The sequence below is a fragment of the Canis lupus genome, chromosome 37, assembly GCF_011100685.1.
Source record: "Canis lupus familiaris isolate Mischka breed German Shepherd chromosome 37, alternate assembly UU_Cfam_GSD_1.0, whole genome shotgun sequence".
Classification (NCBI taxonomy): Eukaryota; Metazoa; Chordata; class Mammalia; order Carnivora; family Canidae; genus Canis; species Canis lupus.
The window spans coordinates 9,968,353-9,979,707 of record NC_049258.1 but is presented as its reverse complement, the minus strand read 5'-3'; the positions used below and the strand labels follow the sequence as shown (position 1 = coordinate 9,979,707).

The 11,355-nt window shown below is 38.0% G+C and overlaps 2 protein-coding genes across 10 annotated transcripts in view; one reads left to right on the top strand and one right to left on the bottom strand.

Annotated features, from left to right (window-relative positions):
* Window positions 1-11,174, top strand: part of ORC2 (origin recognition complex subunit 2) — a 45,745-nt gene extending 34,571 nt beyond the window's left edge. For 4 of the 5 annotated variants that reach the window (XM_038585303.1, XM_038585304.1, XM_038585306.1 and 1 more), the window contains 5 exons: window positions 1,898-2,044; window positions 2,640-2,811; window positions 6,118-6,179; window positions 6,988-7,106; window positions 9,417-11,174. In XM_038585303.1, the coding sequence (XP_038441231.1) occupies window positions 1,898-2,044; window positions 2,640-2,811; window positions 6,118-6,179; window positions 6,988-7,106; window positions 9,417-9,503 (587 nt within the window). In that variant the 3' untranslated portion in view covers window positions 9,504-11,174. The remainder of the gene's footprint in view (window positions 1-1,897; window positions 2,045-2,639; window positions 2,812-6,117; window positions 6,180-6,987; window positions 7,107-9,416) is intronic. The other variant, XR_005385216.1, reaches the window with a different exon arrangement.
* Window positions 1-11,355, bottom strand: part of NIF3L1 (NGG1 interacting factor 3 like 1) — a 42,370-nt gene that overhangs the window by 4,116 nt on the left and 26,899 nt on the right. For 2 of the 5 annotated variants that reach the window (XR_005385217.1, XR_005385222.1), the window contains exons 8-9: window positions 10,131-10,208; window positions 7,266-9,150 (exon numbers count right to left, since the gene is read on the bottom strand). The gene's annotated coding sequence lies outside the window, so the exon portion shown is untranslated. The other 3 variants (XR_005385218.1, XR_005385219.1, XR_005385220.1) reach the window with 3 other exon arrangements.

Below are 11,355 nucleotides of genomic sequence, written 5' to 3'. Positions count from 1 at the left end.
AGCGGTTGAGCACCTGGCTTCAGTCCAGGGCGTGATCATGGAGTCCCAGGATCGAGTCCCACATGGGGCTCCCTGCATGGAGCCTGCTTCTCCTTCTGCTCTATGTATGTGTATGTCTCATGAATAAATAAATAAAACCTTCAAAAAAGATAAATAAAAGGTATAACTTAATTTGATCTGATGGAGAATTTTAATATTGTTTATATGCTCATGAGAGAATGCATGCCGAAGTCATTTTGTATGTATATATACATATATAATGCCTATTTTACATATTATTTATATAAAATATAGCTGTAATTATATAAATTGTAATTACATCATTCATAATTAAATACATATTATGCATGTGATATAAATGTCAATATATTAACATTTAAGTATAATTCAATTAATAAAAATATATGGGGACGCCTGGGTGGCTCAGCAGCTGAGTGTCTGCCTTTGGCTCAGGGCCTGATCCCGGATTCTCAGGATCGAGTCCCACATCGGGCTCCTTGCATGGAGCCTGCTTCTCCTCCCTCTACCTATGTCTCTGCCTTTCTCCCTGTGTCTCTCATGAATAAATAAAATTTTAAAAAAATCTTTAAAAACAAAAGTACAGGCATTAAAAAAATAGAAATATATGTTTATATGTAATTTAAATACTGTTGATTATGGTGGCTTCTAGAATTTTAAGGAACTTTAGACTTTCAGAATGTTACCAGAATCTTTGTTGTTATATTGTCTCTCTTGTCCCTCTAGCCCCAGTGAGAGAGAAATTTACTCTAAAAAGCTCGTCCTCCATTATAAATGCTGAATGTTATGTTTCTCACAAACTCCTGAGAAACTTATCAATGACTTTTAAACATGTATAGGACTTCTTCCATTATAAGAAAAGGCTTACCTGATTCTACTGCCCTTCCACACTATTTTACTTTCTTATTTCAATGATTTCAGAGTTTTTGAAGACCTATTCTGCTTTCTACTTTTTACCTATTGCCTTAATTTCTTACTTCTGTGCTACCTTAACTATATGCTTGAAGATCACCTGTAATTTTCTTACTAAACCACAGCTGACCTTGGCCCATCCTTTGTTTTTTTGCAGTATTTTAATGGTTTTGACTGCCCCATCCATAAATTCCTCCTTCATTGACTTTTATATATATTTTTTTACCTCTCTGACTTTCCTGATGCCTTGAGCAATATCCTAAATCCCCCTCCCCCCCCACCACTTTTTTTGTTTCCTTTGGCTTTTGTGTTAATCAGGGCATTCTATCTCTTAATGCCTAGTGAGACCTTTATACGTGTGTGTGTGTGTGTGTGTGTGTGTGTGTGTGTGTGTGTCTCCTTGTCCCCTCTCCACTCCCACCTTACAATGCAACATGCATGGATTTACCTCCAACCCAAAATGCATCTTGCCTTATTTCCTGTGCTTTATTGAAACTGCTTTATGATCCGATTCAGGTGCTAACCATTCCAGTTAAGTCTCTAATACCCAGTCCCTACTGATTTTCAATGAATTTCCTTAAGACTTTAATAATATGTTGCCTCTTTTGAGACTGATATTTTCTCAAATAAATTACATACCTCTATGCAATATTTACTTTGTCTTATGCTACTTTGATACATCTTTTTTTTTTAATTATTTTTTTTCTTCATTTATTTATGATAGTCACACAGAGAGAGAGAGAGAGAGGCAGAGACACAGGCAGAGGGAGAAGCAGGCTCCATGCACCGGGAGCCTGATGTGGGATTCGATCCCGGGTCTCCAGGATCGTGCCCTGGGCCAAAGGCAGGCGCCAAACCACTGCGCCACCCAGGGATCCCGATACATCTTTTAATACACAAGCATTGTGTGTGGTAAGGACTTCACAAATACGCTTTGTAAATAATAATTGAATTGTCTTTCCTTTAGATTCTTCTTTAGAACTCTTCCTTCTCATCCACAACTTGGATAGCCAGATGTTGAGAGGAGACAAAAGCCAGCAAATTATCGGACAGTTGTCGTCTTTACGTAACATATACCTTATAGCATCTATCGATCACCTCAATGCTCCTCTCAGTATGTATTACCATTTTTCTTTCTTGGGATACCAGTCTTAAAAAATTTCTAAATGTTGTAAATCACAACATTTTTATTGTTTTTCAGTACACTTTTTTTGTTTGCATACTTAAAAGACACAGATTGCTAAAAATAAAAGTGTCCTCAATCTGATTCAGAATATAATTCTTGGAAATAAAAATTAAGATTCTATAGGTGGTGTTTTACACCTAAAGTTTCATGAAGAAGAGACCCAACTCTTATTTTGGTCTCTTTCTACTCTTTGTGGTATTGCAACATTTATTTTAATGCATTTAAATTCAGAGACTTTGTGATAATCCTTATAAAACAAAATGTTAAATTATTAAATTGTTTTAAAAGAATGCCTTGGTAGCACTGATATATTTTAAATTATATTTAATACACAAATAAAGCTTCATATGTTGATTGATAATGAAATTAGATTATGAGGTACTGATTTGGATGGCAAAATGTCAAAAATGAAAAATTTCAGGATTCATTTTTTAATACTTTCTGATTCTTTCCTAGAGTAGAATCTAGTAACATGACATTATGATAATTAGTAACTCCTGTTTTCTTTAATCATATGTTATAGTGTGGGATCATGCAAAGCAGAGCCTTTATAACTGGCTCTGGTATGAAACTACTACATATAGTCCTTATACTGAAGAAACCTCCTATGAGAATTCACTTCTGGTTAAACAATCTGGATCATTACCACTTAGTTCCCTAATTCATGTCTTACGAAGCCTTACTCCTAATGCAAGGTAAGAATGAAAACTATAGTTTCTTTTTTTAAAACTCTACATTTTACGATACGCATGAATAGCTTTTTTTTTTTTTTTAATTTTTTTTTTTTATTTATTTATGATAGTCACAGAGAGAGAGAGAGAGGCAGAGACACAGGCAGAGGGAGAAGCAGGCTCCATGCACTGGGAGCCTGATGTGGGATTCGATCCCGGGTCTCCAGGATCACGCCCTGGGCCAAAGGCAGGCGCCAAACCGCTGCGCCACCCAGGGATCCCATGAATAGCTTTTAATGGCAATTTTAAAGTCTCTAGTTTGCAGGATTAAGACAAATGGTTAAGAAAAAAAAAAAAGTTGGCAGTATTAAGGCAGACTCCTTAACAGTAGTGTTAGCATTTTTTTCTTTTTATATTTCCAAATAAGAGCATCTCAAGATAGTGGTCACTGGAAGAAAACGAATTTTCATGGATTTTACTTAAATCTGATGGTAATTTTTAACTTTATTGAACACTGTGGTGCAAACATGGGGCCCTTTACATGAAATAATTCCTTCTATCCTCACTACCATTCTAAGGTAGATAGCAACAGGCACAGAGATTTTGATCCAAATCTGCCTGGCTCCCAGGTTCTTGCTCTTAAACATTTCTGTGTAATACCTCCAGTGAAGCCCCTTCAGCAGCCTCCCTATGAAGCGTATCTGAAATAATAAAAGCTAAGAAAAGCTCGATACAGCATAAAGTGGCAAAACATCAAGGGCATGATAATTAACCTGTTGAAAAAGGCTTTGAGTAGCAGATTCCCGCAAAGCCCCCCCGCAAAGCATAGAGTTCTAGAACAATTTTTAACAAGATGAAATATTTAAAAATAACAAGCCCTGTTGAGAATAAGTAAAGTTTGAAAAAAGATGAAAATACTATGTTCTTGGATGAGTGGACTGAGCATGTATTAGACCTATAAATTAATTCAAACATCAATGATTGTGTTTTAAATCTGACACAAAATGTAAAGTTTCTTAAAGAAGCAGATGTGACTAGCAAAATCTTTTTCTCCCAAGAGCAGTGGCACTTGTCAAGATGGTACAATACTTTTCACTCTTTAATTCATCTCCTTTTGTTCCAAACACACAGCATAACAGATAAAATATAAAATGACCAAAAAACATAGATACAGCCTGGCTGAAAAATATGAACATCTCAATGAAACAATCATAAAGCAGTGAGAGAGCTGAAGGCAAAGCCCAGCTACGTTCTGGATCTAGCTAGTAGCATTGGCAGCTGAGTTTCACTTATGTAGGGTAACAGTGGTATGATAATACCACTTATTGTCCAGACCTCTAGATACTTTTGTTCAGGACAAATGCCAAACCAGACAGGATGGTAGGTTATTTTTTTTTTAAAGATTTTATTTATTTATTCATGAGATATACAGAGAGAGAGAGAGAAGCAGAGACACAGGCAGAGGCAGAGGCAGAAGCAGGCTCCATGCAGGGAGCCCAATGTGGGACTCGATCCCGGGACTCTAGGATCGTGCCCTGGGCCAAAGGCAAGCGCTAAACCGCTGAGCCACCCAGGGATCCCCAGGATGGTAGATTAAAAAAAAAAAAGCACGTAAAACAATACCATGGATATTATATAGTGCTCAAATTCATACGGCAGTATGGCTAAAATTTTAAAGTGTGCATGGAAGTGAAAAATAACCTGTTCAGGATGGCACTGACCCTATAAAAGAAGGGTGGAGACTAGCTAGGGGGTGGGGTATGCAGGAACTTTTCAAATCTTTTTTTTTCTTCTGGCAATTTCTTTTGCATTGTTTGCTTTTTTCCTTCAAGATTTTGTTTATTTTAGAGCAAGGGAGAGCAAGAGAGCAGGGGAAGGGGCAAAGGCAGTGGGGTAGAGTCCAAGCAGACTTTGTGCAGAGCCCGACACAGGACTGATCTCACGACCCCAAGACCATAACCTGAGCCGAAACCGAGAGTTGGATGCTCGACCGACTGAACCACCCAAGCCGCCCTACATGTATTTGCTTTTTAAAAAACTTTGGGTTGTGAAGTAATTAGATTCACAAGAGGCTACACAGAAACGTACGGGGAAATCCTGAGCATCCCTTTCCCAACTACCTCCCATCACAGTGCAGTATTAAAACCAAGAAACAGACATCGGCACCATCCATAGAGCTTATTCATATTTACCTTTGATACGTGTAGCTACTTGCGTGTTTATAGCCCTGAGCAGTTTAGTCACATGCAGAGCCTTACAGAACTATTACCACCACAGTCAAGATATTCATCTGTGTCCTCACCAGAAGACTTCCACATGCTAGCCTCATGCTAGTAATTTAATGAATTTTGTTACTCTGTAAAGCTGCACTGTACACCTGAAGGTTAGCATTGCATTAATACTGAAATGTGCATTGGGTAGCTAATCAAAACTTCTATGTATCTGCAACAGAAAAAGTCTCACAAAGTCTCATTCAGTCTTACTATGCTTACCCTTAATGGACTAGCGCAAGCTGCTGCATATAAAGTTAGGAATCCATGCAATAGAAGTACTCTCAACACTGCTCTAATGCAAGTAAGTTTTAGTTCGGGGTACCCTCAATGTCTGTGCACTAGCCTTCGCTGCACTTTTTTTTTTTTTTAAACTATGAAAATTTTTTTTATTCTGCAAACTCCAGTATCATTTAGTCTTTACCTGGTGTGAATATGATCAAAACCTTTGACCAACATTTAGCTGTGGAGTCACTAGCAAGGTCTACTTATAATGTGGCCACTCAGTCAGTCTAAATATGCTTATACTAATTATTTTCTAGGTAATCTTGAAAATGTAAAGGTTTAAAGTTTTTGCCATACCCAGGGAGTCCTGGAAATCTTAGTGTGTGTGCTTCCAGCCCCATAATTCCACTTTGTACACTTCTCCTGGAGAAACTGATATGAAAGAATCATGTATAATTTAATGTGGAATGTAAATGTCCAAAATGAGTAGGGCAATGGTAAGTTTGTGGTACATGATAGGATAGGCAAGCAGCCAGTAAAAATTTAGGAAGATTTTAATGACATGCAAAAATCAAAGTGAAAAGGTGAGATGTAAAATGATGTGTACTATATATAAATGCATGAATTCATGTGTCTTGACCTTGCTTCATTCCACAAAGACTTGAGAAGGCAGCACACAGGAATGTGATTTGCACATCAAATGTTAGTGGCTATTATTTTAGGTTTATGGGATTAATATTTTCTTCTTTACACTGTATTATATAGTCCAGATTTACTGTTCTCATTTGATGTTAATGTTCTGGATTTGAATTCCTGTTTTGTTTTTTTCCCTTAGGGGGATTTTCAGGCTACTAATAAAGTATCAGCTGGATAACCTGGATAACCCTTCTTACATTGGTATCCACTATTTATAATATTGTGTGTCTTTTGTTTCACCCCATAAATCCCTTTATGTTTCACAGCAGCAAATAAATGGTTTGCCCTGGGATCAGTTTGTCTGCCACGTGGCATATTTTCAAGAAGCCCCACAGATACACTGCTTGAACAGGCTGTTTGCCAAGGCACATTCAAAGACACGTCTGGCCTATTTTTAAATTTCCTATGGTAACTCTGGACATGTGTCTGCCAACTACATACATTTCACATGCTGGACATCTTAATCAGATTTTCTTCCCCCGGGGTAAAAATAATGTGTTAATTTGCACAAATATTTTAATAGTTCAGCTCTTATGACTTACTAGTTCTTTTTTTTTCTTAAGATTTTTATTTATTTATTTGACAGAGAGCACAAGCAGGAGAAGTGGCAGGCAGAGAGAGAGAGGGAGAAGCAGCCTCCCCGCTGAGCAAGGAGCCCAATGCTGGGCTCACTCCCAGGACCCTGGGATCATGGCCTGAGCTGAAGGCAGACGCTTAACTGAGCCACCCAGGTGCCCCTAGTTCCTTCTTTAAAGGTCAACTTTATTCATAGTGTTTAAAGCTACCCACAAGATTTATGTTCTACTTGGTCATAGTTGACTACTTTTCAACCAGTCAGTTCTCTTTAATTTAAAATATAAGCCACAGTGTATAATACTCACCTTTATCAATACTTACTGCTTTGACATACGATGGCAACAGCACTTTGTGTTCTCTGGTATGGGTATCCTTATATGGGGTCATGTCTTAAATGATGACTTATGTTCATATCTCCTTCTGAACTCTCTAGGACTTTCTTTTCAAGACTTTTACCAACAGTGTCGAGAGGCATTCCTGGTCAATAGTGATCTGACACTTCGGGCCCAGTTAACTGAATTTAGGGACCACAAACTTATAAGAACAAAAAAGGTGAGACTTTTGCTATTACAGCATTATATGCTAAGAATACTTTATCTCCTGTTTACTTAAGGACAAGTATGCCTCTGACTCAACTTCAGTGATAAAATGCAAGTTCCATGATGGGTCATAAGGATCCATTTAGGCAGTATGCCATCTGAGTTCTGTAGAAAGAGATAAAGTACAAGTACTCAGTTTCAGAGCAGAAAACGTAGGAGTTCTAGCCCAGAGTAATAGGCCATTAGAAATAGAAGTCAATTAATTCTATTCCCTTCTCCCTCTCTCCCTTCTACCACATTCAGTAATTGGATGTATATGGAGCATTAAGTATTGGGACACGGTATTAAGCAAAAACCTAATTCCTTTCTGATAGAGCTTAGTCTAATGGAGAAGATAGACATTTGTCAAATAATCACACATGTAAAGCGTTAACTGTAATAAGTCCTATGATCAGAAAGGTACATAGTTCTAAAAGACGTCAGATTCATATATTATGCTAATTTTGGTTATCAGATCAGTGAGCCGAGATCTAGAGAGAAACTAGGAGATAACTGGTCAGAGAGAATAAACCAAGGCCAGCATGACTTAGGATGAGGTTTATAAGACAATGACCTAAGGGCTAGCCCACACACTACTTTTAGGCCAAGGATTTTAATCTTCATTTGAAAATAAAGGGAAATCATTAAAAAAATTGTCCTCTGAATGTAGAGAGTGGGATGGGGATTGTTAAATGTCAGCACACAGAGACACCAGCTAGGAAGGTGTGTTAGGAGTCTGTAGTCTGGGTGAGCTGATGGTCGGGAACTTGACTAGGAACTTGGAGAAAAGTGGTTGGAGTTCAGATACACTTGGGAGGTGAAACTGACAAGAACTGGTGATAGGTTGGGCATGAGTGCCAAGGAAAAGTGAGCAAGAAGGATTTCTGGTGTCTGGCTTGCATAGCCAGAGAGGTGGTGAGATCACTGGATGAGAAACATTTTTGAGGAAGACAGATCATGAGTTCGTGATTGTAATATGTTTGGTCTTAACTATGTTTGAGGTTCTTTTGAGATTTCCAAATGGAGATGTCAACTAGGCAATTGGGTTTCCTGGGACAAGAAACCAGAGGAAAGATCTGGGCTAGAGGCAGAAGATTAATCCCTGTGTATTAAGGTAGTAACAAACCAGGCATTGGTGGGACTATCTAGAGAGGGGATATACAGTGAGAAGGCCAGGAACTAAGCCTAGAAGTGTGACATTTAATGGCCGAGTAGAAGATAAACGTGTAGAGGCGGGAGAAATAGCCAGGAAGAAAACTAGAATATGATGTTATAGAAGCCAAGAGAATGTTTGTTTGTTTTTAAGATTTTATTTATTTATTCATGAGAGGCAGAGGGAAAATCAGGCTCTCTGCAGGGAGCCCGATGTGGGACTCGATCTTGGGACTCTAGGATCATGCCCTGGGCCGAAGGCAGGCAGTAAACCGCTGAGCCACCCAGGGATCCCCCCGAGAATCATGTTTTTAGGAAGAGTAGTCAGCAGTGTTGGGTTCTGCTGAGTGGCCAAAAAGATGAAAACTGAAAATATGTATTGGATATATAGGAATAAGGAATTCCTGGTATTCCCAGGAAAAGCTCTTTTAATGACATGATAATGGTGGTAGAAGCTAGGTTGGACTGGGTTGAGTAAAAGATGAGGAAGTGGAGACCACCAATTATTGACAGTTGATAGTAATGAGAGTCTAGCAAGAGTTTATTTTTATTTTTATTTTTTAAGATTTTATTTATTTATGAGAGACACGGGGCAGGGGCAGAGTTACAGGCAGAGGGAGAAGCAGGCTCCATGCAGGGAGCCTGATGTGTGGGACTCAATCCTGGGTCTCCAGGATCAGGCCCTGGGGCAATGGCGGCACTACACCGCTGAGCCACTGAGCGGCCCACAAGTTATTTAAAAAAGGCAGCACCTGGCTGCCGCACTTAGTAGAGCGTGCCATTCTTGATCTCGGGGTCATGAATTCCAGTCCATACTGGGTATAGAGATTGCTTTTAAAAAAATGGGTGTGATGGGGTAGAGATACCTGGATAAAAGAACAGAAAAATCAACAGTGTAAGATTCTAGAAAGAACAGGAGGGTAAAGAGATCTATTCACCCTCTTTTCCACTATGAAGTGGTTTAACTATAAACTCAGTGTATTTAAATAGATATGTCTTTGTGCCCTTTTGCCTTAATCTTTACATTTCTGTATTTCTATATTAAATCCATTGTTTTTGCCTGACCTACAACAGGATTCACATACATCGCTTTACAAATGACTAACATCCAGGTTATTGTCACTTCTTGTAGGGAACTGATGGAGTGGAATATTTATTAATTCCTGTGGACAATGGAACACTGAGAGATTTCCTGGAAAGGGAAGAAGAAGAGTCTTGAAGTTATCCCTTTCTCTTGAATCTTTTGTGGAAGGGTTGTACCCCAGCTGCCACTCCTCTAAAGTGTTTACATCTAACATTAGACTCTTTTCCAGTGTACAAGACTTAAAGTTGGGAGGGGGGAATGTCATCAATTAGAACCTTGATTAGCCTGGCTGGTGTATCATCTCTAGTACTATGCATTGGTCCTCGAGTTGGGAGAAAACGTGCCTTTCATTCATTACCTCTCTGGAGACTTCGTGCTGGAATGAACTGTGTGCTCAGGGACTATTTGGAGCTGGATGTTTTTGATTTATTTTATACTAGAGAGGATATTATTCCTAATTTTTTGAGGGCCTTTTAAACACTCCCAGAGCTGTTTGCAGATGTGTTTGTGCCAGAGTGTGGAAGTACAAAAACACTGGCATCACATAAACCTATTTCTTTATTTGCTGTTGTCTGAGCTGATGAGGGCAGATCATCTTACTGTTTTTGGTGGGCTTAACAAAAGGGATGCGTACGAGTAGGTGATCTAGCTTTCTCCTTTTGGAGTTAGACAATATCCTGGGAGGATGGGGAGGAGAGGGCATGACCCTGTTCAGTGGAGATAGAGGGAAAAGCATAATGAGTGTAGAGGGTGCATACCCACCTTAGAAAGCACATGAACAATAATCATGATCCCTGGAACAGCTAACATCTGTGCCATCACCTTCATGACACAGCCAGGCTACAGAAACACAGTCCTGAGTTACATTTTAGTTGTTGTTTTGAAGACAACAAAAAATAAAATTTTAATTATTCTTGTAGTGACAGTTTTTCTTCAATAACGTGCAAGTGAGTAGCATATTAATGGCTGATTTTAATCTTGATTTCTCTAGATTAAGTAGACCCAAAACTTACTTTAACAAAAAAAAAACTGAAATGTCTTACAGTAACAGTTTCAAGCCCTCTACATTTTTTTTAAAGCCCTCTACATATTTACCAAGCTTTTTTCCTGAAGAAAGAGAAAAAGGCTAACCTTGGGCACTGGTCAGCTTATAGTCTTTACATACTCTCTAAAATACTTCATACTTGGAAATGAAATTCTTCATTAAAATATCACCAAAATAAGTGAGAGCTGCGGATGCAGTAAACTTTATCTTGTAAACCCCTTTCATGAAACTTTCCCAAAATGCTCCGAATTTAAGTCATTTCTCTTTGTGGCATATGATTAATTTGGTTAAGTCCATGTATGAGGGTTTGTTTAGTCTTACATATAATCAAAATATTTAAACTAGTACATAAATTTGATTCTAAAATTGTTACCAAAGGATATTCAATGAAAAGTGAGTTTCCTTCCCCTTCACCGATCCAGTCCCTTACACAACCAGTGATAGTTTATTCCTCCAGAGGTATTCTATGCACATGGAAGGGTGTGTCTATATCTCCTTTTAAAAACACAAATGGTAGCATATGATACACACAAATGGTAGCATATGATACGTGCTCGTTTGCACCTTGCTTTTTTTGCTTAATATATCTAGTTTATAACTTATAACAAAGTATATAAAATCTTTAAATGACCTAATATGCAAATTTTGCATTCACCCTTAAATATCTACTGGTTTATTTTTATAATTTTTGTGTCCATACTATTTGCAAGCAGTATGTATCAACAGTCTTATTAATAAATAAAAAGCCAATTTGGATAGAATCACTTTTTTATAGTACTGGTTTTTTACTAAAAATATTTTTAAGTCCTTCAAAAATTTTCTGAGTGCATCTTACAAATCTGAATATCTTAGCAGAATTATCCTACACTTTAACTTGTTTCAGTATCAATGTTCCTTATACTCTATCAGTTAAGAAGTTGACTGCTAAGGCTCCAACTTACA